The sequence below is a fragment of the Dipodomys spectabilis genome, unplaced genomic scaffold, assembly GCF_019054845.1.
Source record: "Dipodomys spectabilis isolate Male_0828 unplaced genomic scaffold, ASM1905484v1 ptg000095l, whole genome shotgun sequence".
In the NCBI taxonomy this organism is placed as follows: Eukaryota; Metazoa; Chordata; class Mammalia; order Rodentia; family Heteromyidae; genus Dipodomys; species Dipodomys spectabilis.
In genome coordinates, this window is record NW_024870772.1 from 31,448,440 (window position 1) to 31,474,069 (window position 25,630).

The following is a 25,630-nucleotide window of genomic DNA, read 5'->3' on the forward strand; positions in this document are numbered from 1 at the left end:
CTCAAGAAAAAGTCCAACCCTTTAACCATTCCAAGGACTTTTTGGTCTCTGCTCAGATTTGGTCTCTGTCATTATTTTCCCTAACAATGTAAGATCTTTTCTATGCTTAGACTTTTTACACAAGCCTGTTTGTTTAGAATGTTTTCTTTATACTTATTACTACTGGTAGGAATTAAGCAATAAATAGTAATAGCTAAAATGAACTGAATTCTTACTAAACATAGGGTACCTTATACACAAAATTAGTTTATAGATCCTGAAGAACTTGGGCTGGGAAGTTGGCTCAGTGGTAGAGTGCTTGCCTTGCATGCCTGAGGCCCTGGGTTTTGATTCCTCAGCACCACATAAGCAAAAAGAAAAAAGCCAGAAGTGGTACTGTAGCTCAAGTGGTAGAGTGCTAGCCTTGAGCTAAAGAGTTGAGGGACAGACAGCACCCAGCCCAGAGTTCAGGCCCCACGACCGGACCCCAAAAAAACCCAAAAAACCAGATCCTGAAGAACTTTTCTTATTCCCAATAGTACAAATTAGGTACAGAGAAGCAACTTACCTAGAATAACATACATATAGAGTGTGGTGACTGGGATTCAAACCCAGATCTGTCTGAATTAATGTTCTCTTTTTTTGATACTGAGGACTGAACCTAGAATGTTGCACTTGCTAGGCAAGCACTTTGCCACTGAGCTACATCACACCCTCAACTGTTTTCAATCCTGATATTATTGTTTCTACAGGAAGTATAGAATCTTTAATTTTCTCTAATAGCTAATGTGATTTGGTTAGTCCTGAAGATAAAGATGTAGGTTTATAATGAACCACCTATGTATTTCCTATCTCCTTAACCAGAGCATAAATATCCATTTAAATTAAAGTAAGAATCCATGTAGTTCACTTTTGCTTCCCTGGCTTCTTCCACAATTCCAGTTACAAGTAATGAACATAAAATATTTGCCTCCTGATACATATGATGGGCAATAAAATTTTTGCTGAATATTGGGTCAATGAAAATGCTTTCAAACAGAAAGAAGGGTATTAATAAGTTGGGCACTGGTGTCTCACACCTGCAATCCTAGCTAATCAAGAGGCTGAGATCTGAGGATCTCAGTTCAAAGCTGGCTCAGGAAAGTAAGTAAAACTCCTTCAATTAACCAGCTAAGTGTTCAAAATGGAGATGTGACTCATTCAAATGGCAAAGTACCACCAGCTTTGAGCACAAGTAAGCCAGGGACAGGGCATAGGTTTTAAATTTAAGCCTTTAGTACTAGTGTGTGCATGCACACATGCAGATATAAATGTTAAATTCAGCTATGTGACATAATGAAGCTTGCCAATCTGTGATATAGCAGAATACAATTTAACCCTTTTTTTTCCAGTGTGTTATTGGTGCAGTATCTGTTCTTTTGTGACTTCTTGTCTACTTGTCAGAATTCCTTAAATTCATCACATACCTGCTCTTCACCAGTGATATGCCTTTTGATTGAAATCTTTTTACAGAGAAAAAGCTAAGTGTCAGTTTTAGGTTCATTGCTTAACTTTCAAAATGCTTTAAACATTTTACTCTTTCTTTCTTTGTATTTAGTTTTACCCAAGACTAGCGCCTACTCCCTGCCTTGAGTCATAGCTTCACTTCTGGATTTTTGGTAATCAGGAGATATTAAAAGTCATTTGGGATTTCCAGCCCGGGATAGCTTCGAACCACCATCCTCAAATTTCAACCTCCTGAGTAGCTAGGATTTACAAAAACATTTCTTTTTGGAAAGAATATAGTGTGTGTGTGTGTGTGTGTGTGTATTCCTTAAAAGCAAATCCTAGGCTGACCAGAGCAAAGCCCAGTGTTGTTCTGGCGGCATCTCATTTTTTTTTCATAAAAAAAACTTACAGGGGCCTGTGGCAACATAATTGCAGAGAAAACAGGTGCCGCACGGGGGGGGGGGGGAGGGAAGAGGGGGGGCCGAAACTGAGCTTCTTTTAGACTCAGCCCCGCAGCTCTCCACACGGAGGGGGGGGGGACGGGGGCGGGGGAGGACGGGGACGGGACGGGGAGGGAGGAGAGGGAGGCGGGAGAGGAAGCGGCTCGCGGCCCCAGGTGCAGCTCCTCCAAACCCTCCATTTCCGTTTGTTCAATTAAAAAGAAAAAAAAGTGACACCTGGTGAGAGAGGAGAGCCTGCGGCGGGGAAAGGTAGCTGGTCTCGTGAGGCCACCCGACGTCGCCCGGGACCGGGGCACCTCGAACACCGGCCGTCGGCTCGCGGACGCCCCCCGCGGGGTGGGGAGGACGGGAGAACCGGCTCTTCTCGCGTCCTCCCCCCCTTCTCCCCCTCCCACCCCTCCACTCCCCCCTTCCTATCCCTCAACGCGCTCTCCCTACCCACAAGCCACCGCGCCCCGCGCGCAGGCGCAGCGGCGACGGCCGTCTCAGGAAGAGGAAAATGGAATAAACAACTCGGAGGAACCCGAGCGCGAGGGAGCGAGTGGAGGCAGAATTTAAAAATAAACCGGCCCCTCCGTCCTTCCCGCCCGCTGGCCGGCCGCCGCCTCTCCTGGCTCTCTCAGGCCCGCGCCCATCAAGGCGCCGTCTGGGCCCGTGCGCCCACCCCGTCCGTCGTCCCGCGCGGCCCCTTTAAGAGAAGAGAAGGAGCGAGTGAGTGAGAGAGAGAATCCCGGCTCTCCCCCCCCCTCCAGCCCCCTCCTCCCCTCTCCCCTCCCCCTCTCCCCGGGCGGCTCCGGCTCCCGCTGCGGGACGACCCGCCCGCCCAGCCGCGTCGCGGGCCTCGGCCGCGTCTGCCTTCCCTCCCCCGTCTATGGTGGCCTTGGCGGCGGCGTTGGCGGCGGCCGAGGCTGCGGCGGTGCCATGAACAGTGGCGGCGGCCTCCCGCCCCCCTCGGCCGCCGCCTCCTCTCCCTCGTCCTCGCTGGCGGCGGCGGCGGCCCCGCCGGGGGTCGGGGGTGTCCCCGGCGGGCCGGCGGCGGCGGCGGCGGCGGCGGCGGCGGGAGTGAAGCTGAAGTACTGCCGCTACTACGCCAAGGACAAGACTTGCTTCTACGGGGAGGAGTGTCAGTTCCTGCATGAGGACCCGGCCGCCGGGGCCGCCCCGGGCCTCAGCCTCCATAGCAACAGCGTCCCCCTGGCTCTGGCCGGGGCGCCGGGGGCCGGCTTCCCGCCGGGAGCCGTGCCAGGAGGGGGAGCCGGACCGCCCCCGGGACCCAAGAAGCCGGACCTGGGGGCTCCGGGGGCGGCCGCCGCGGCCGGCGTTGGAGGAGGCAGCAGCGGGGGACTCGATGGACCGCGGCTAGCCAGTGAGTTGTGTGGCCGGGGCGGGGAAGGAGGGCCCTGTCGGCCTCGGGGCGCGGCGCCGGGGGAAAGGCCTGGGCCGGATGAGGCCCTGACTGCTGGTGGGAACCGAGCCCGGCCCGCGAGTTTCTCCCCCTCCTTTCCCCCCCGCCCTGCGCCGGGTGGTAGGAGAGGCCTAGGCCCGGTCCGAGCCTGCCTGCCAGCCTTCCTTCCTTCCTTCCTTCCTTCCTTCTTCCTGCTGGCCTTCTCCGCTGCCTTTAGAGAGCCCGGGAGCCAGAGGAGGCTGGGTTCCCGGGGAACGTGGGTGGGTGGACTGGGGTGCTGGGGGGGGCTGGAAGGCCGGGGGATGGGCTGTGGCCTGCCGAGTGGGGAAAAAAGGGGTGCCGTTTCCGCGGTGTGTGTGTGTGGAGAGGGGCCGGGTTTGCGAGCACATGTGTTTTGCGTGTTCGTGTGGAGTGGTTATCTACCGTGCGCTGAGGTTCTCGTGTGTGTGTGTGTGTGTGTGTGTGTGTGTGTGTGTGTGTGTGTGTGTAGGGGTGTGTGTGTGGGGGAGGTGAGGGTCAGGCTTAGGGCTTGCCGGAGTCGATTAAAAATGAAAAAAAAAGTTGAAGGCTCTGGGGGAGCGAAAGGTTTTCCAGGTAGGGCATTGCTTTCTAAGGATGAGCAGGGAGTGGGAACTTCGAGAGTTTAGGAATTTCACAAGACTTGCTTTGCATTTCAACATAGTTTCCTGAAAGTTTAGACCAAGTTAACCGGTGTCAGTAGGTATCTATCTAGTCTCCCACAACTTCGAAGCAGTCACACTGAACGTTGTATCTTGAAAAGTTTCATTGTGCTTCGGCACGCGTTTGTGTGCGATTGTGCCCGGTAAGGCTGTTTTACATAGTCTTAGGCAGTTGATAAAGCCTGGCATTTGTCATTTAGCTGTGACTGGATTTTGTAACTGTCATCTGTCCTGAAAAGAGTACGGAGGTCCCAAATTTTGCTCTTTTGTGTCTTATAAATCGTTTCCAACCAAATGAGTTCTGAATGGCTTTTAGATCTTGAAATAATGATAGGCAGAACTTTTTTCTTTTTCTGTTTTAACACAGCACTTGATCCATATATCTCCTCCCTTCTCAAAGATTGTATTTCTTTTGGAATGATAAACTTGACCTTGCAAAAGATGGTACTTCCTTTGGAGTGATGGACATGACCTTGTTTTGTGGTGCAAGGTCCAGAACTTAGATCCTTGTACATGCTGGAGAAGGGCCTCTACCTTTGTAGCTCAAAGGGCTTGACTTCAGTGCAAAGCAGATACATTTGATAAGGCAGATAGCTTAGAAAATTAACTTGTAGCCAGGTGCTGGTGACTTTGGCCTGTAATCCTAGCTACTCAGGAGGCTGAGATCTGAGGATCTCCTGCCCAGCTAGCCTGGACAGGAAAGTCCTGGGACTACTATCTCCAATGAACCTCAAGAAAACCGGAACTGGAGCTGTGGTTCAAAATGGTAGAGCTCTAGCCTTGAGCGGAAAAAGCTCAAGGACAGTGCCAAGACTGAGTTTAAGCCCTATGACCCACCAAAAAAAAAAAAAAAAAAGGAAAAGAAAAGAAAAAAAGACATTTCAATATTCTAGTGTTTTGTTTAACAACAACAAAAGGGTTGGTGGAACTTATCCTTCCCCTTATTTTTGTGTTTTTGCTGGAGCTTGAACTCAGGGCCTGGGAACTGTTCCTGAACTTTTTTGCTCAAGGCTAGAGGTCTACCACTTGGGCCACAGCTTCACTTCGGGCTTTTTTGGTGGTTTATTGGAGTCTCATGGACTTTTCTGCTCAGGCTGGCTTCTAACAATGATCCCCAGATCTCAGTCTCCTGAGTAGTTAGAGTAACAGCCAACCATACCTGGCTGGAATTTAACCTTTTTGAAAAGCAGCTTTGTTGTTTTCAAGGTACATTTCTCAATTTAAGGATGTTTGAACCAAGCGCTTGTGGCTCCCACCTGTAATCTTAAGTTATTCAGGAGACTTGAGATTTTTTTGCTTTCTCAAATCGAGAGAAGTTTGCTAGACTATTTTCAAAATAACCAGTGAAAAGTGCAATTGTCAAGTCTTGAGATCAAATCCCAATACTCCCCCCTAAAAAAAGTTTGATGCTGGTTAGTATTCAATATAATAGATGATCTTTCTTTTTTATAGCTTTTTTTTTTTTTTTTTTTGGATCTGGTTGTGGGGCCTGAACTCTGGGCCTGGGCGCTGTCCTTTAGCTCTTCAGCTCAAGGCTAGCACTCTACCACTTGAGCCACAGCACCATTTCCGGCTTTTTTCTTTTTACCTATGTGGTGCTGAGGAATCGAACCCAGGGCCTCATACATGCAAGGCAGGTGCTCTACCACTGAGCCACCTTCCCAGCCCTACATGAGACTCTTATCTCCAGTAAACCACCAATAAAACCGGAGGTGGCGCTGTGGCTCAAGTGGTAGAGCTCTTGCCTTGAGCTGAAGAGCTGAGGGACAATGGTAGAGCTCTTGCCTTGAGCTGAAGAGCTGAGGGACAGCGTCCAGGCCCAGAGTTTAAGCTGCACCACCGACCAAAAAAAAGAAAAGTAGTTTTGACTTGAAACATAGGAAAGGATTTAAACTGGTGAAGATGGTAAAACTAGCGAAGCACACAGCAGCTGGAGGAAAAAAGCAGTGGCTCAAAGGTGGGACAGTTAATGCTAGGGAAGTATTTAAAACGAACTCTTAGGTTTCTAATTGTTGCTTGATTTAAATAGAAAATTTATATTTGGACTCCAGTGCTTGGTTTAATTTGGCAAGCTTCTTGATATTTCAGTAATAACAGGTTGTGATTCCTAGCTAGGATAAAATTACTGTATAGTCCCCACCACCTGTGGCTCACACCTGTAATCTTAGCTACTCAGGAAGCTGAGATCTGAGGATCATGGTTCAGTGAGACTCTTACCTTCAATTAACCATCAAAAACCCCACAAGAGCCCCCCCAACAGTCCAACATGAACCCTCCCCCCCACCCCAAATAAACCCCAGACAAACAAAACCAGAAGTGGAGTTGTGGCTCAAGTGGTAGAGTGCCAGCCTTGAGGACAGCACCCACTCTCCTGAGTGCAAATTTCAGGACCAATGCACATACACATGAATGTTTCATATTATAAGTGGCTTGTAAAGTTGATCATGAATGTGGGAAGATGATGGTATTGGAGATTAAAGACAGTTCTGAATTTTTAAAAAATTTTATTTATCATTTTTTGAGTCCGGTTGTGGGGCCTGAACTCTGGGCCTGGGCGCTGTCCCTCAGCTCTTCAGCTCAAGGATAGCACTCTACCACTTGAGCCACAGAGCCACTTCCGGCTTTTTTCTTTTTGCTTATGTGGTGCTGAGGAATCGAACCCAGGGCCTCAGGCATGCAAGGCAAGCGCTCTACCACTGAGCCACCTTCCCAGCCCCCAGTTCTGAATTTTTACACCTGGTTTACTTATTATTAGCTTTCATATGTTCATACTATCTCCTTTTTTTTTTTTTTTTTTTTGCCAGTACTGAGGTTTGAGCTCTCTTGAGTAGATTATTGGAGGTAAGAGTCACCGACTTGCTCTGGTAGGCTTTGAACCATAGTCCTCAAATCTCAGCTTCCTGAGTAGCTAGGATTACAGGTGTGAGCCACCAATGTGCCTGGCTGTAGTACATTTTTTTAAATTAAGCTTAATTTACAGGTTATGTTCAGCAATTCAGACAATACATTCTGAATAATGCTTTTAGAAGAACATTAAGCTGGGCATGGTAGCTCACACCTGGTATCCTAGCTACTTAGGAGGCTAAGATCTGAGGATTCCAAACCAGCCTGGGAAGAAAAACCCATGAGACTCTTATCTTCAATTAATTCCCCCCCAGAAAAGTTGGAAGTGGAGCTGTAGCTCAAGTAGTAAGAGGGCTAGCCTTGAACACAAAAGCTCAGGGACAGCACCCAGTTCCTGAGTTCAAGCATCAGTGCGCATGCGCGCGCGCGCGCGCGCGCACGCACGCACGCACACACACACACACACGTTTAAATTTTACTCTGCTAACCTGATTTTTTTTTTTTTTTTTGTCACTTGTGGGACTTGAACTCTGGGCATTGTCCCTCTGCTCTTCAGCTCAAGGCTAGCGCCCTCCCATTTGAGCCACAGTGCTACTTCCGGTTTTCTGAGTGGTTTATTGGAGATAAGAGTCTCCTGGGCTGGCTTTGAACCTGGATCCTCAGATCTTAGCCTCATGAATAGCTAGGATTACAGGTGTGAGCCACCAGCACCCGGCTGCTAACCTGATTTTTATATTATCATTAAGGCAATTTCCTTTTATTTTTTGACTGTCATTTATTTTGTTTTGTTTTTTGCCAGTCCTGGGGCTTGAACTCAGGGAGGGCCTGGGTACTGTCCCTGAGTTGCTTTTGCTCAAGGATAGCATTCTACCACTTGAGCCATAGTGCTATTTCTTTTTATGTTTTACTGCAGAATTGAACCCAGGGCTTTGTACATGCTAGGCAAGCACTCTACCACCAAACCATATTCCAAGTTCTTGACCATCATTTTAAATGTAAGGATTTTGAGCTGAAAGTCATTAGCCCACCTGGTATGTAATAAACTAGATAGTAATAAACTAGATAGCCTGTAGAAGTATTGTTTGACCTTCATGATGTCTTGTATGTTTATGTTACGAGTGTTTAGATTTTCTTTTTGTGTGTGCTGGTATTATGGCTTTAATTCTGGGCCTTTCACTCTCCCTCGGTGTTTTATTCAAGTCTGATGCTCTACCACTTGTTACTCTTCCATATCTGGCTTTTTACTGGATAATTGGAGATGTCTCATAGACATTCTTGCCTAGGTTAGCTTTGAATTAGAATCCTCAAATCTCAGCCTCTTTTGTAGCTGGGATTACAGGTGTAGCCAGCAGCATTGGGCTTGTTTTTAGACTTTTTGTTGAGGTACTTGTAGAAACTGCTGTCAGTCTGTTTCTGTTGTTAGAATACAATACCATAGACTGAATAATTTGTAAAGAAATGTATTTCTCACTGTTCTGTTGACTGGGATGTTCAATATCAAGGTGCTAGTGTCTGGAGTGGGCCTTCATGTTGCCTCATTCCATGTCAGACAAGCAAGAAAGTATAAATAAGAGCACGACGATTCTGGGTGCTGGTGTCTCATGCCTATAATCCTAGCTACTGAGATCTGAGATCCTTGCTACTGAGTCTGAGATCTGAGGCTCACAGTTCAGAGCCAGCCAGGGCAGGAAAGTCCATGAGACTCTTTATCTCCAATAAACCCCAGAAAACTGGAAGTGGTGCTTTGACTCAAAGTGGTATAGTGCTAGTGCCCAGCTTTATGCTCAGGGGCATGCCCCGGCCCTTAGTTCAAGCTCCATAACTGACCAAAATAAAAAAAGCATGCACAAGACTGGGCACCGGTGGTTCACTCATGTAATCCTAGCTACTAAGGAGGCTGACATCTGAGGATCATGGTTTAGAGCCAGCCCTAGCAGGAAAGTCCGAGATTCTTATCTCTAATAAACCACCAGAAAACCCGAGGTGGCGCTGTAGCCCAAGTGGAAGAGCGATAGCTTTTAGCTGAAGAGCTCAGGGATAGAGCCTAGGCCCAGGCCCAGAGTTCAAGTCCCACGACCAAAAAAAAAAAAAAAAAAGAGTGCATAAGGATGCTCTCAGATTTGGCTTTATAAATTCAGAGTTAACTAATTCAGTGTTTAAGTAATAACATTAATTTGTTCATAAGGGCAGAACCCTTGTTGACCTACCTCTTATTAGATCTTACCTCCCAGTACTGTGAATTATGGGTTAGAAACTCTAAGGAATTCATTCCATTCAATCATCCTGCCACTGAGCCTCCAAATTCATGACCTTCATGACCTTCTTTATATGAAATATATTCATTCTGTGTGTGTTGGTCCTGGCACTGTCCCTGGGCTTTTGTGCTCAAGGCTAGTGCTCTACCGCTTGAGTCCCAGCTTCACTTTTGTTTTTTTTGGTGCTTTATTGGAGATAAGAACCTCACAGACTTTCTGTCTGGGCTGACTTTGAACTGAAGTCCTCAGATCTCAGCCTCCTGAGCAGGTGGGAGCCACTGACACCAGGTTAAGTCCTGAAAGTTTTAGTTCATTCCTTTATCAACTTAAAAGTCCATGGTCAAATCTCATCTAAAGCACACATTGGTGAACTAACCGGAAGAATGTTTCATTCTATGTTAAGTCCATCTTCAGTCCCCTACCCCAGCTTGTGAAGTTAATAAATTATTTGAGTCCAGAATTCAGTGGTGGAGCAGTTACAAGATAGTCATTCTCAAAAGGGTAACTTGTCCTAAGTCTACAACCTGACAGGGAAAAGTCTTTAAACTGGGGAATAATCCTTCTTGATTCCTACGAGAGAAAGAGAGAGAGAGAGAGAGAGAGAGAGAGAGAGAGAGAGAGAGAGTGTATGTATGTGTATGTTGGGTCCCCCAAGGCTTCTTGGCAGCCCCAACCTTGTAGTTCTGGGCTCCCATCTGTTCAAGTAGCTTTTACTGGTTGGAGTCTGTTATCTGCTGCTTTTCCAGGCCAAAGGTGCATACTAGTGGCTTAAAGGACTATAGTGTTTGGCATTGTCCTAATGAGGACAGTGTCACCACAAGTCATTGTAGGGCTTTCATGCTATCCAAGACATCCTTTAAAATTAGGTGAATTCCACCATTGCCTCACTGTTGTTGTATTCTGTCTGTGTGCTTACAGAGGCAGTACCATAGGGACACTGCCAGTGTTTATAGCCTATACTTCTGTAGCAATGGCCTATGCTGTTCCTGGGCCTTCTTGAGTTGTAGCTACTAGGAGTGGGACAGCTGGGCCTGAGGTGATTCTTGTTATCAGGCAAGTTGAGGGCATCCTGGCTGGGTCCCCCAAACCAAGCTCTGGACCTGTGACTGGGGAAGCAGTTTTAAAAAAATTGTTCTCTGGGGCTGGGAAGGTGACTAAGTGGGAGAGCGCTTGCCCTGCATGCATGAGGCCCTGGGTTTGATTCCTCAGCACCACATAAGCAAAAAGAAAAAAGCCGGAAGTGACGCTGTGGCTCAAGTGGTAGAGCGCTAGCCTTGAGCTGAAGAGCTGAGGGACAGCGCACAGGCCCAGAGTTCAGGCCCCACGACCGGACCCCTCAAAAAAAATTGTTTAAAAAAAATTGTTCTCTGGAAGTCACATATTTTCTTCAGGTGGCATATTCTTCAGTGACTAATATAGTCTGTTTAGTTTTTTTGTGATGTGCTGTGAGCCCAGACTAGAGAGATTAATTTAATTATAGTACTTATCTTTAAATTTATTATTGTTGCTGTTATTATTAAGTAGTTGTACAAAGGGGTTCAAATTCCATAAGTCAGGTTATGAGTACAATGCTTCTTGGTCATTGTCACCTCTTCCTTCATTTTCCCCTCTCCCATCATTCAGAGAAGTTGCGCCTTTAGTTTCCTCCCCTAAGTATACCATCCTTATAATCAGTTTATGTGTGAATGCATCTCAATGCATGTATTATCATACATAGTTGTATTCAAACTTTTATTGAATATTTTCATGCCAAGTATTTTGTTAACTGTTAGGGAATATAGAAATGAATCAAACATTGTCTTGGCCATTTATAATTACACAGGCTAATAAAGAAATTTGAAATGTATTATTTATGGTATGGCTCAATATGCTATAGGTATAAAATGTATGTATAGGTATAAAATGATAGGTATAAAATGTATGATGGGGCTGGGAAGGTGGCTCCGTGGTAGAGTTCTGCCTTGCATGCCTGAGGCCCTGGGTTCGATTCCTCAGCACCACATAAGCAAAAAAGAAAAAAGCGGGAAGTGGTGCTGTGGCTCAAGTGGTAGAGCGCTAGCCTTGAGCTGAAGAGCTGAGGGACCGCGCCCAGGCCCAGAGTTCAAGCCCCATGACTGGACCCCCCCCAAAAAAATGTATGATAAAATGTATGATAGATAAACTTTGTTCAGGCATATTTTAGAAGGTTTCATAACATGTAGCATTGAAGTTTTTTTTTAAAAATATATTGTTATTTTAGAGGTGATATACAGTGGGTTACATTTATATACATCAGATAATGAGTTTATTTGCTTTTGCATAATGTCAACTGTTCCCCATTCTCTCTTTTTCTCACTCCCAGCTCCACCCATGAGTTGCATATCACTTTCATCCAGTGCATTCCACTGCTCACTTTTTTTCTTTTTGCTTATGTGGTGCTGAGGAATCGAACCCAGGGCCTCATGCATGCAAGGCAAGCGCTCTACCACTGGGCCACCTTCCCAGCTGCACTTTTTTTTTTTTAACCTTTTTCCCTCAGATTCTGTGCCCTCCCACACAGATGGGCACATGAATACACAATATTTAAGGTAAATAATGCAGAGTAAACAGAAAAAGAAAAAAACAAATTAAGAAAAAAGGCCTTTGTTTCCACATCTTTGGAGTTTGTTTCAGTATGTATATTATTTTATATACATGTGAAGAGGTGCTTGGGTATTGCACCTTTGTGATTCTCTCCTAAAACTGTCCTCTTTTGGTCTCACTATGAGTCTTTAGAATCCTGTGTATGTATTTTTTTTTTTGGTTGTTGTGGGGCATGAACTCTGTACCTGGCCACTGTCCCTCAGCTCTTCAGCTCAAGGCTAGCACTCTACTACTTGAGTCACAGCACCACTTCCGGCTTTTTCTGTTCATGTGGTGCTGAGGAATCAAACCCAGGGCTTCATGCATGCAAAAGCAAGCACTCAACCAATGAGCCACCTTCCCAGCCCCGAATCCTGTGTAATTTGGCATTATCCTACTGCATTTTAGATCTAACTTCCTTATATCAGGTAGAACTTGCGCTATTTGTCTCTCTGACTTACCTCACTTAACATGATTTGTTCTAGTTCTATTCCTTTCCCTGTAAATGAAATTATTTTCAATTAGCAATAATCGCGCCTCGGATAAACCTCATTGGCTACGATACTGCCACTGCGCAAAGCTGAAATTATTTTATTCTTTTTTTTTTTTGTTGGTCATGGGGCTTGAACTCTGGGCCTGGGCACTCTCCCTGAGCTCAGCTCAAGATGAGCCCTCTACCACTTGAAACACAGCACCACTTCGGTTTTCTTGTGGTTAATTGGAAATAAGAGTCTCACAGACTTTTCCTTCCCTAGGCTGCCTTTGAACCGCCTATCCTCAGATCTCATCCTCCTAAGTAGCTAGGATTACAGGTGTGAGCCACTAGTGCCTGGCTAGTTCATTCTTTCTAATGGCTGTGTAAAATTCCATTGAATATAGGTACCACATTTTTTGGGTTTGCTGGGCTGTTTGCATATTTTGGCTATTGTGAATAGTGTGGGTATCCTTATATCCTGGCTCATGATGCTCAGTGTAGATGCCAAGGAGTGGTATGGCTGGGTCATAGTGAAAGTCTATGTTTAGTTTTTTGAGGAACTTCCAGACTGCTTTCCAGAGTGGTTGTACTAGTTTATGTTCCCACCAGCAGTTCAGTAGGGTTCCCTTTTCCCCACATCCCTGCCATTTGTTTTTTTTTGGTAGGAAAGAAGAGAATTGTTGGCAGATGACAGATTTTTAGAGAGAGTGCATTGTACGTAGTTTTGTTCACTAGTCATTTGATGATGTGGCAAGAATTCAGGCTGAAATTTGGATAGTGGCATTACATGCTAGGTTATAGCCACAATTTGAAGGCCTTTCTGGCATTGTAATAAGTGATCTGTGTTTTAAACAACCAAAGATTTTCTTTCCTCCCTTTCTCCTTAATTAATTAGTTCAGTTTTTGCCTCTTAGGATGGAAGCAGGGAAACCGTTTAGAATAAAAGTCTTTTAACACTTGAAGGAAAAATTGCAAAGGACTTGTTTTAGGGTAGTCAAAATAATAGAGGGCACATCTGAGGGATTTGTAAAGCAATTTCTTGGAGGGGAGATAGCTAAGGAACAGAAAGGAATGGCTTGGTACTATATTTGAGGTTTCAGCTAAAAAGAACATGTCATATACCTACTCAGACATTTAGTAATGTGCAGTTGGAAATGTGAATTTAGCATCAGCTGAGAATATAGTAGTGTAAAGCCTTTGAAATAAGACTGTATAGGTTTCAAATACTATTTCTGACACTCCCACTCTGGTGGACAATAATCATACCTATTATAAAGGACTGTTGAGATTGTGCATATGAAGCCAGTAAATAGTTGATAGTATTACTTTTATCTTTTTTTCTATATAGCTATAATAACCAGGAAGGAATGTTTCAAAGCAAAAGAATAAGAGCCCAGGCCCACAACTGCGTACCCCCTCCCCCCAAGAAAAAGAGTTTAGGGCTGGGAATGTGGCTTAGTTGCAGAGTGCTTGCCTAGCATGCTTGAAGCCCTGTGTTCAATTCCTCAGTACCACATAGAGAAAGCCAGAGGTAGCACTGTGGCTCAAGTGGTAGCTTGCTAGCCTTGAGCACAGAGAGGCTCAGGGACAGTGCCCAGGCCCTGAGTTCAAGGTCCAGAACTGGCAAAAAAACAAAAAAAAGGTTAAAGGGGAAAGATTGGTCTAGTTAGATTGCTAGAAATCTAGCTTAAGTACTTTCAGGACATTGTTAGTCCTTTATAGAATTACCTCAGTTAGGTTGTGGTTTAACATTATGTTCTGTATTTCTCTTGAGGATAAAAAGTTTTCTAAACATTTTCTTTTTGTCTGTTTGAAGATGCCATGGTATTTAATGCTTTGCATATAAGAATAATGGTAGTGGGCTGGGAATGTGGCTTAGTGGTAGAGTGCTTGCCTAGCATGCATGAAGCCCTGGGTTCAATTCCTCAGTACCACATAAGCCAGAATTGTCACTGTGGCTCAAGTGATAGAGTGCTAGCCTTGAGCCAAAGAAGCTCAGGGACAGAGCTCAGGCCCCAGGATCGGAAAACAAATTGTAGTGATTTTCCTTAAGAGTTTAGTAGTAGGAAAAGGTTCTCTCCCTTCTCTCCTTCCCTTTTGCTGTAATACATTGTTATTTGCTATTTTACTAGCATTACTATAATAAAGTATCTTAGGCTGTGGACTTTATATAAAAAAAAGGTTTGTTTAGCAGTACTAATTTGTAGGCTATAAGTTTTGTGAGTCTCTCTTAGCTGAAACTTGGCAGGTGGTATCATGGCAGGAGCTTATGAAAGAAGCCAAAGAACTGGGAGAGCCCAGTGTTGCTCTTCTAAAACAACCTTCCCAGAGAGGGAAGGTTATTATCTTGTTACAGATCTTAAGGATCCCTGAAGAACAGCTTTCTTTTTAAGCATAATGGCTTCAGTGACCCAATCACTTTCTACTAGATTTCATCTTTTGAAAGTTCTATCACCTCTTAATAACACCACATGAGAACAAGCTTCTGGTATGTATATATGAAACTTTGGGAGATATTCAAACTATGTCTATAAACTACATAGTATGAGGTGAACAGTTTATTTCTTATTTTCACTCTACTACTCTTGAGTCCTTTTAGCTTTAGTTATTCTGTGATAGGGTCTCCTGTTTTTGCCCAGACAGGCTGTGACTTTGATGTTCCTGTCTTTGCTTCTCAGCTGGGATGGCAGGTGTATTACCATTCCTGTCTTTTGGGGTTTTGCTTTCTTTGTTGCCTGAGCTGGCCTTGAACTTCAGTCCTTCCAATTTCTCCCTCCTATGTAGTTGGAATGACAGATGTGAACCACTGTACTTGGCTTAGGTTAAGAATTTCTCCTCCCTCCCTTATTTATGTTTTTATTTTGGGTCTGGTCATGGGGTCTGAACTCTGGGCCTGGGAGCTGTCCCTCAGCTCTTCACCTCAAGGCTAGCACTCTACCACTGAGCCACAGTGCCACTTCTGGCTTGTTTCTTTTTGCTTATGTGGTGCTGAGGAATCAAACCCAGGGCCTCCTGCATGCAAGGCAAGCGCTCTACCACTGAGCCACCTTCCCAGCCCATTATTATTATTATATTTTTGATGGGTCATGGGGCTTAAACTCTGGCCTGGGTGCTGTCCCTGGCTCTTCAGCTGAAGGTTAACGCTCTACCACTTGAGTCACAGCACCACTTCCGGCTTTTCCTGCTTATGTGGTGCTGAGGAATTGAACCCAGAGCCTCATGCATGCAAGGCAAGCACTCTACCACTAAGCCACCTTCCCAGCCCTGATCCAGCGGTTATTCAACAGTGTGTTGTTCAATGTCCATGTATTTGAGTATTTTCTGTGGTATCTTTTGCTGTTGAGTTCTAGTTTAGTTCCATTGTGATCAGATAAAATACAGGGAATTATATAAATTTTTTAATATTTAGCTAAGCTTGTTGAATGTCTAGGTTATAACCTGTTTTGGAGAAAGTTCTATGGATGTTGAGAAATAGGTATTATTTGGTTACTGGGTGAAATAATCTGTAAATGTCTAGTAAGTCTATTTGGGTTAAGATGTCATTTAGAGTTTTATTTTTGTTGTTTTGTTGCTCTTTTGTTTGGGTGATCTATCCTTTATTGAGAGTGACGTGTTAAAATATCTCACTATTTATCGTGTTGGAATCTATCAGTTTTTGTAAATCTTAAAAATGTTAAATATATTTGGGTGTGCTAGATGGGTACTGGTGGCTCATGCCAGTAATCTTAGCTCAGGATGTTGAGGTCTGAAAATTGTGGTTTGAAGCTAGCCCTGGTAGGAAAGTCTGAGACTCTTATCTCCAACTAACCACTAGAAAAGTAGAAGTGGCTCTGTGGCTCAAAGTGCTATTCTTGAGTAAAAAAGACCTCAGGCACAATGCCCAGGCCCTAGATTCAAGCTCCATGACTGGTGGGGGGCGGGGGTTGGGGGGGAGGAGAGAAATTGGGTGTGTCACTGTTTGCTGCACACACACATATATACCTCTCTCTCCTTCCTTCCTTCCTTCCTTCCTTCCTTCCTTCCTTCCTTCCTTCCTTCCTTCCTTCCTTCCTTCCTTCCTTCCTTCCTTCCTTCCTTCCTTCCTCTTTCTCTTTCTCTCTTTCTCTTCTCTCTCTTTCTCTTTCTCTCTCTCTCTTTCTCTTTCTCTCTTTCTCTTTCTTGGTACTGGATTGAACCCAGGACATGGCACTTGCTAGGGAAGCACTTTGCCACTGAGCTACATCCCAGCCTTTGCATATATTTCGACCAGTACAATTTATTTTCTTTTCTTTCTTCTTTTTTTTAGGGGGTCCGGTCGTGGGCCTGAAATCTGGGCCTGGGCCCTGTCCCTCAGCTCTTCAGCTCAAGGCTAGTGCTCTACCATTTGAGCCACAGCGCCATTTCTGGCTTTTTTTTTTTCTGCTTATGTGGTGCTGAGGAATTGAACCCAGGACCTCATGCATGCAAGGCAAGTGCTCTACCACTGAGCCACCTTCCCAGTCCTTTTCTTTTCTTTTTCTTTTTTTTGGGTCCGGTTGTGGGGCCTGAACTCTAGGCCTGGGCGCTGTCCCTCAACTCTTCAGCTCAAGGCTAGTGCTCTACCACTTGAGCCACAGCGCCACTTCTGGCTTTTTTCTTTTTGCTTATGTGGTGCTGAGGAATCAAACCCAGGGCCTCATGCATGCAAGGCAAACACTCTACCACTGAGCCACCTTCCCAGCTCCTTTTTTTTTTTGGTCGTTTTTGGGCTTGAACTCTGGGCCTGAGCTGTCCCTGAGCTCTTCAGCTCAAGGCTAGCACTCTACCACTTGAGCCACAGTTCCACTTCCAGTTTCCTGGTGGTTAATTGCAAATGAGTCTCATGGACTTTCCTGCCCAGGCTGGCTTTGAACCGGGATTCTCAGATCTCAGCCTCCTGAGTAGCTAGGATTACAGACGTGAGCCTCTGGCTGGCTCCTGGCTACATTTTCTTCTTTATGGATTATTCCCTTTATTAAAGTGACCTTCTTTATCTCATACTCATATTATGAGATGACAGTAGGTGTCCTTCTTCCTTCTTATGGGATATGTGTGCTTGGAAGATCTTTTTCCATCCTTCCTTGAAGAATTTGTGTTTATATTTGACAGTGAGATGTATTTCTTTGAGTTAAAAGAAAGGTTTTTTTACTTTTTTGTGTGTGTCAGTCCTGGGGCTTGAACTCAGGGCCTGGGCACTGTCCCTGAGCTTCTTTTGCTTAAGGCTAGTGCTTTACACTTAAGCCACAGTGCCACTTCTGGCCTTTTCTGTTTATGTGGTACTAAGGAATTGAACTCACGGCTTCATGCATACTAGTCAAGCTTTCTACCACTAAGCCACATTCCCAGCCCAGGTTTTTTACTTTATAGGTTTGCTGCTTGATGCCTCATGATTAGAGAATTGAGTGCCTTGATGTTTAATGTTACTAATGAAAAATATCATGTTTACTGTCATTTTGTTATATTTTTGTTACTTCCTTCCTCTTCCTGTTTTACTGCACTAATCTTCTAGTAGTGTTTATTCATTGTTGTAGTGCTTTGATTTTTATTGTCTTCTTCTGAGACTGTGCTTCCTTATGGTTTCCTTTGTAGTGTTGGTTTAGTGTTCATAACCTGCTTTATTTATTTTTTATTTTATTTTATTTTATTTTTTTGTCACTCGTGGGGCTTGAACTCTGGGCTTGGGCACTGTCCTTGTGCTCTTCAGCTCAAGGTGAGCGTTCTACCGCTTGAGCCACAGCACCACTTCCACAGCACCACTTCTGGTTTTCTAGCAGTTTATTGGAGATAAAAATCTCACGAACTTTCCTACCCGGGCTGGCTTTGAACGGAGATCCTCTGATCTCAGCCTTCTGAGTAGCTAGGATTACAGGCGTGGGCCACCGGTGCCCTACACCCAAACCCGCGTCCAACACATCAATTGAATACTGAATACACTGAATACACTAATTTGAGATTGATTACATCTTTCTAGGCTTTCCTTGCAATTTGCGTTTGCATTGAGAAATCTTCAGTTATTCTGTTCTTCTTTCCCTTGCAATAATGTTTCCTCTTTACTTTTGCTGCCTTTAGAATTGTTTTTATTTTTTCATCGTTTGTGGAGCTTGAACTCTGGGCATCGGTGCTGTGCATCAGGCTTCAGTTCAAGGCTAGTGCTCTACCACCTGAGCCACAGAGCCCACTTCTGGCTTCTTCTGTTTATTTGGTGCTGAGGAATCAAACCCAGGGCCTCATGCATGTCAGGCAAGCACTCAACCACTGAGCCACCTTCCCAGCCCTAGAATTCTTAATTTTTTAAGAGTCTACTAGTTCTTGGATGTCCCTTTGTTTTTTGTTTGTTCGTTTTGGTCCTGGGACTTGAACTCAGGCCTGGGTGCTGTCCCTAAGCTTTTTTGCTCAAGGTTAGCACTCTACCACTTTGAGCCACAGCACCAATTCTCAGTCTTCTGAGTAGCTAGGATTACAGGCTGAGCCACCAGTCCCCAGCTCCTTTGATATGTGTTGAGTGATTTTTTTTCCCAGTACCTTTGTTCTAAGTCTGCTTATCTTCAATCTCTGATACTCTGTTTTCAATTTTCTTTATTCTGTTGCCTAGGCTTTGATCTGCATTTTGTAGTAGGGTGATAGAGGTCTTCATGCTTTCCATATCTTTGTTGATTTTTGTCCCTTATGATCTGCATTGCCTTCATTATAGTTCACCTTGCTGTTTTTCTGCCTTGATAATTCTAGTTTTTTGAGGATCTGCTCTGTTATTTCATCACCATTTTTATCATTGCTTTAGTGTTTCTTCTTCACTCTCAATCCTCCACTGTGTGATTGGTGCTTTTTGAGGGTGACATGTTGTCCGTTGATACATGAATTTTGTGATCTTTTGCTGTGATGTACTTTGTGAGGGCTCTTCCATGTAGGTAAAGGGATAGTTAAATGATGGGGAATGTTGATGTGAGAGCTAAAAGTAAGAAAAATTAGGGTTCTTAGGGAAGGATGGGGAAGAATACTGTGCCAGAGAATACAGCAGAGAATAGAAATCCAGGTTTATAGATAAAAGAGAACAAGAAAGAAGGAGAAGACAAGGAATGAGAGAAAAAAAAGGGAAAAAGAAGAAAAACCATATAATCTACTCCAATTCAGAGGACAAAATTGAGCTGGGTACCTGTGGGACACACCTGTAATCCTAGCTACTCAGGAGGCTGAGATCTGAGAACTGGAATTTGAAGCTAGCCTAGGGCCTCACAACACTGTCACCAATGCTGGTTAAAATGGTTTGGAGTCAGATGGAGAACTGAAAAAGATGACTTAATTCCCCCCCCCCCCCAGTCCCTCCCCTTCCCTGCCCCCTTTTCTTTCCTAAGTGAAAGTCATGGGAAAGAAGACTTAAAAACTTGATCTCTTTTCATGACTTGTCACAAAAACATTATCCTAAGTATTGGAAACATGGTGTTTGTCGTTATTTGTTACTGTTTTCTACAGCATAATCTTTTTTTTAAATAAGGTTTTTTTTTTTTTTATTGTGAAAATACCATACAGAGGGGTTACAATTACATGAGCAAGATAATGAGTACATTTCTTACCAAGAATTGTTGCCTCCTCCTTTGTTTTTCTTCTACCATCCCTGCTCTCCCATCTTCACGACTACACTCTCCCCCCTCCCAGGAGCTAGGATTATAGGTGTGAACCATCAGTGCCCAGCCAATATTTTTCATACATTTGCTTTCAGTTGTAGATATTAGTGGCAGGTGTGTGTGTGTGTGTGTGTGTGTGTGTGTGTGTGTGTGTGTGTGTGTGTGTGTGTGTGTGTGTGTGTGTGTGTGTGTGTGTGTGTGTGTGTTTGGTTGATGTTCTTAGTGACTGATTGGAGAAAGGCAACTCTTACTGAAGCTTAGCTTTACTAATAAGGCATATGGCTTTGTACTTAAGTGGCAGCTTAGATAGTAGTGGGATGCAAGTACTCAGGAAGTTGCATCCAAAACACCTTGTCTAGTAGGTTGTGATATCCTAAGACTGCCTGTTAGGATACTGAATTCTACCCCTGTGTTTCCTTTGCAGACTTACCTAAGTGTGAGAGTGGTGGTCTGTTTCAAAAGATGTAAGGAAACAGTCTAGACAAACTAGAAATTGCAGTGGTTTATGTTCTACTACCCTTTGGTTATAAAGTAGAAAACTTGACAAGGAAGTTAGAAAGGCAAGTGTGATTTCTTCATGGTATGTGTGGTAGCGGTTAAGTAATTAGTATAAAATGCTGTTTCTGTGGGGGAAAGTAATCAACATGAACATTGTTTAGCAGCTTTTTAGAGTAGAGCAAATCTTGATCTTGCTTTGTATTGTGAATGAGGAAATAAGCATGTGTCAGTGTCTTAAGACTTTGAAATTTATTTAGGAACACTGAAGCAAAATCAGTGATTTTTCTTCTTGGATAATTTTAAATCCATTCATTTTCCTTTTCTTGCAGTTCCTGGAATGGATGGAGGTGCTTTAACTGATACAAGTCTCACAGATTCCTATTTCAGTACCAGCTTTATTGGAATGAATGGATTTGGAAGCCCTGTGGAAACAAAATATCCCTTAATACAGGTATATTCTTTGTGAGAATTTATAGTGCACTAAAAGTGAAATTTATTACAAGTGCAGGGCATACCTAGAGGATTCATTTATTCCTACACTGTTTGAATTGAGAAGAGTTTGAGATGATGAGATGGGGTAAGCCATCTCCTGTAGAGTTATAAGAGATTTCAAAGGGTAGAGGCTGGGAAGGGGAAATGGTATTAGAATATATAGGGTATGTTCGGGTATATATGTATGCTGATTAAACTTGGTGTGTTGGTGGGTAGGTGGGTGGGTCATTGGACTGGTCAGTCCACTTAAATGTCATATATAAGATGTGAATTTGAAGGGCTTTCCAGATTGGAAAGACATAGAGGATATAGAGTATATCAGGAAAGCAGAGGACAGGTTTAGAAAATAGAAGATAACCTGATATTTCTAAAGTGTATGAAGGATAATATAAATTGTGAGGCTATTAGAGCATTTAGTTACTTTAGATAGTTGGCTATTGGAAATCATACTTTGTGTATAAGGAAGCTTGGTAGTTATCTATGTCTTGTTTAAGCTAGTGAATTATGGAAGTGAATTCAAAATAGATCTGTAATTTTGCCTTAAATTAACCTGGCCAGTGAGAAAAAATTTTTGAAGTTGATATCTCAAGTTTTTCAGGTTTGTACAGAGAGTTGTATTCTAACATTTATAGGAAAATTAATTTGTCAATCATGCAAAAGATGGATTGAATAGAGAATGAAGCAAATGGGGTTAGTCTTAATTGTTGACAGTTGACATTGTGTGTGTGTGTGTGTGTGTGTGTGTGTGTGTGTGTGTGTGTGTATGTATATTTATTTTATTTTTCAGAGAATGACTAATAGTAGCAGCTCCCCAAGCCTTCTAAATGACAGTGCCAAGCCATATGCAGGCCATGGTAAGTCCTGGTTCCTTTTGCTTGTGTGTGTGTGTGTGTATACACATTTTGAATTCTATAAGCACCATGCCTGTTACAGAAAATCTGAAAACTAGGAACAGATATTAAGTAGAAAGTAAGATGAATCTGTGATTTTTGCATGTTACATACAAGGATAAGAATTAAAATTCTTATTCCACAATTTTTCTTTATATATCACTGCATATAATAACAAAGATCACATTAAATATACTTTAATCAAGAATGCTTTTCAAGCACTGTGGATTAGGTGCAATTATTTAATTTCACAATTTACTCCTGGTTCCCCTACCTCATCCCCCTTTTTATTTTTGGTGCTAGCTGGGGCTTGAACTCTGAGCTTCACACTCTAGCTATTTCCATTCAAGAAGCTATACCTCAAGCCACATATCCACTTATGGCATTTTTCTGGTTAATTGGAATCTCTTTATTTGCCTAAGCTAGTTCTGACCCTTTTTACCTGAGTAGCTGGGCTTATAGTCATTAGTTACTGGTGTCTGACTACTTTACTTTGTCTCGTATGTGTGTCCTGATAAGGGTGGTGACTAGTGTTCTACTGGTGTGTGTGTGTGTCCTGATATGGGTGGTGACTAGTGTTCTACTATTGGTGTGTGTGTGTGTGTGTGTCTCTCTCTTGTCTGTCTGTCCTGATATGGGTGGTCATTAGTTACTGGTGTCTGACTACTAGTGCTTTACTACTGGAGCCACAGCTTCACTTCTGGCTTTTTGATGGATAATTGTAGATAAGAGTTACTTTTCTGCCCTGGCTGGCCTTGAAGCATCATTCTTTTTTTTTTTCTTTTGGTCAGTGGGGCCTTTTTTAAAAAATATTTTTAAATTGAGATTGAGTGATTACATAAATTTCACAGTATTGTGAGATAGTGACACTTAGTTAAAGTTTCAAACACATTTTAACCTTCAGGAGGCAAATTGTCATTATCATGGTCTATAATGTTTGTGAATTCTATGAGCTTTGACAATACAACTATTTCTTCCACTTTGGGTGATACGTACATTTCTTTCCTTGTGCTTAGTGTAAACTTGAACCATGAGTCTTAGTTCTCAGCCTTCTGAGTTGCTAGGATTGCAAGTATGAGCTATCAGTACCTGGCTTTACATTCTATTTTTTAAAAAAAGTCCTACAGTAGTCTCTGCATCAGTAAGTTATTTATTTTTTGACCAGTATTAGGGCTTGACTTGGCCTCATGCTCTTACTTGACTATTTCATTAAGGCTGATTCTCGACCACTGAAGCCACATTTCCATTTCTAGCTTTTTACTAGTTAATTAGATTTGTTTGTTGGGTTTGTTTTGAACAAGGATCCTCATATCTAAGTCTCCAAAGGAGCTTGGATTACAGGTGGAACCCACCAGTGCCTGGCTCAGGAAGATGATAATAATAATGGTGAGAACAAGAGTTTGCATGTTGATTTGGTTATGATAAGAGTTTTATGTATGTATATCAGATTTCTATCACTATTTAGAAATTTCTATCTTGTGCTATTGAAAAGTAACATTTTCATAGTGGATAAAATGCAAAAAGGTAATTTTCCGCATTATGTATTTTATTTTTTGTCAGTCGTGGAGCTTGAACTCTGGGCTTGGGAACTGTCCCTCAGCTCTTCAGCTCAAGGCTAGCACTCTACTACTTGAGCCACAGCACCTCTTCTGGCTTTTTCTGTTTATGTGGTGTTTAGGAATTCAACCCAGAGCCTCATGCATGCGAAGCAAGCAATCTACCATGGAGCCACCTTCCCAGCCCAGCATTGTGTATTTTAATATTCCCATAGAGTTTAAATGTTGCATTTCATTTCAGATTTTTTTGTTTGATTCTTTGTTTTTTTTGTCGGTTGTGGGGCCTGAACTCTGGGTCTGGGCACCATCCCTGAGCTCTTCAGCTCAAGGTTAGTGTTCTACCACTTGAGACACAGTGCTACTTCTGGCTTTTTCTGCTTATGTGGTGCTGAGGAGTCGAACCCAAGGCCTCATGCATGCAAGGCAAGCATTCTTACCACTGAGCCACCTTCCCAGCCCCTGTTTGATTCTTTTGTTGTTTTTTTTTGTTAGTACTAGAGCTTAAACTTGTGCTTAGGGGCCTTGTGCTTAGGAGGTAAAAACACTTGACCCTAGCCTGCAACTTCCTTTGTTTTTAGTCTCTTCCCTTTCTCTCTCTTCCCTTCTCTCCTCCCCCCCCCCCCACTCCTCTCTCCCCTCTCACCTTGTCTCCCCAGTTTCCCCTCTCCCCTCACCCACCCCCTTTCTGTCTTTCAGTCTTAGCTAAATAGCAGTGGCTCATGCCTGTAATCCTTGGTACTCAGGAGGATGAGAACAGGGCAGTTCAAAGTCAGTTTGGGTAGGAAAGTCTGGAAACTCTTTTAATTTCAATTAACCATCAACAAGCTGGAAGTAGTGCTATGGCTCAAGTGGTAGAGCACTGACTTTGAGCAAAAAGCCCAAGGATAATGCCTAGGCTCTGAGTTTAAGCCCTGCAACCCCACCTTCCCCCAAAACAAAAACAAAATGATTGAATTTTACCCCATTTGAACCTGGGTAGGGATTTACCTACCTACAGCTTTTTCCTATCACATAACTGGGACCATAAATGTGCATCATCATTCCTAACTTATTGATTGAGATTTGGTATATAACTTTTTGCCCTGTCTAGGAGAGATTTTTCTGATCTCCACCTCCTTACTAGCTAAGAGCTAGTTAAACTTGTGCCCAGTATAAATGCTGACTTTTCAGTGCTCTCAAAGTTAGCACAAATATGAATAATAATGAGAGCCAACAGTGTAAAAATTGTAATTTTGCTATTGTAATAGCTTTCTTTATTAGCTATTTGATAAATTAATGTTAACATCAATGAATTGTTAGATGAAAATCCAGATAGAAAAAGAAATTAAGATATGTACTCTATATATGTACTATATTATGGAATAATTTAAAGTTCTTGTAATGAGGACATTTATTTTTTTTAACTTTACAGATAATCTACAGAGATTTAGAAATATAAGAGCTTTTTTCAAAGCTTAAAAGTGAAAGTAAAATATTTCCTTGTACTTGGAAGGCTGATTTTTGAGGATTGTAGTTCAAAGCCAGTTCAGGCAGAAAATTAACCACCAAAAAGCTGAAGTTGGAGCTGTGGCTCAAGTAGGCTATCCTTGAGTGAAAAAAGCTCAGGAACTGTATCCAGGCCCTGAGCTCAAGCCCTATTACTGACACGCAGTTTTTTTTTTTTTTTTTACTGAATCTCATGAATACCTTTTCAGAATCTTGTTATATGTAAAATGACAAATAACAGATATAATTTTGTTTAATTTAGAATTTGTGAAATCGTGAAACTTACCTTTAAATTCTTTGGATTCTGTTACTATGTTAAAGCATTTAATATTTCCATTTTTATACACTATACACTTTATACACTGTATGTTTCTAGTAGGAGCATAAAATAGATGTTGATAAATTTGCAAGTATGGAATGGTTTGTAGAGTAGATGACTTTAAGACCTTGCTAACGTATTTGTTTCTAAGTCTATAACTCTGGTTAGCTTCCCTGTTCTGTTTTTATCCTTCTCAGGATTTGGTCTTAAGAACACAAACATTAACTATAAATCAACTTAGATGCCCGGCCGGTGGCTCATGCCTATAATCCTAGCTACTCAGGAGGCTGAGATCTGAAGATTGTGGTTCAAAGCTTGCCCGGGCAGGAAAGTCCAGGAAAGTTCCTGAGATTCTTATCTCCAATAAACCACTAGAAAACTGGAAGTGCCACTGTGGCTCAAGTGGTAGAGCTCTCGCTTTGAGCTGAAGAGCACAGGACAGCGCCCAAGCCCAGAGTTCAAGCCCCACGACTGACCCCAAAAAACCCCCCAAAACAAAAAATATAGCTTCCTATTATAAACACATAGCAACACTATTTGGAGGTTTTTTTCATATTGGATTTTCCTGTTTAGATCAAACAGATGT

The 25,630-nt window shown here is 43.1% G+C and overlaps 1 protein-coding gene and 1 pseudogene across 2 annotated transcripts in view; one reads left to right on the forward strand and one right to left on the reverse strand.

The window, feature by feature from the left end:
* The first annotated feature begins 2,730 nt into the window (after window positions 1-2,730).
* Window positions 2,731-25,630, forward strand: part of Pan3 (poly(A) specific ribonuclease subunit PAN3) — a 147,578-nt gene continuing 124,678 nt past the window's right edge. For both annotated transcript variants that reach the window (XM_042685359.1, XM_042685360.1), the window contains exons 1-3: window positions 2,731-3,294; window positions 20,632-20,753; window positions 21,582-21,648. In XM_042685359.1, coding sequence (XP_042541293.1) covers window positions 2,850-3,294; window positions 20,632-20,753; window positions 21,582-21,648 — 634 coding nt within the window. In that variant the 5' untranslated portion in view covers window positions 2,731-2,849. The remainder of the gene's footprint in view (window positions 3,295-20,631; window positions 20,754-21,581; window positions 21,649-25,630) is intronic.
* On the reverse strand, window positions 12,118-12,295 carry LOC122112922 (annotated as a pseudogene).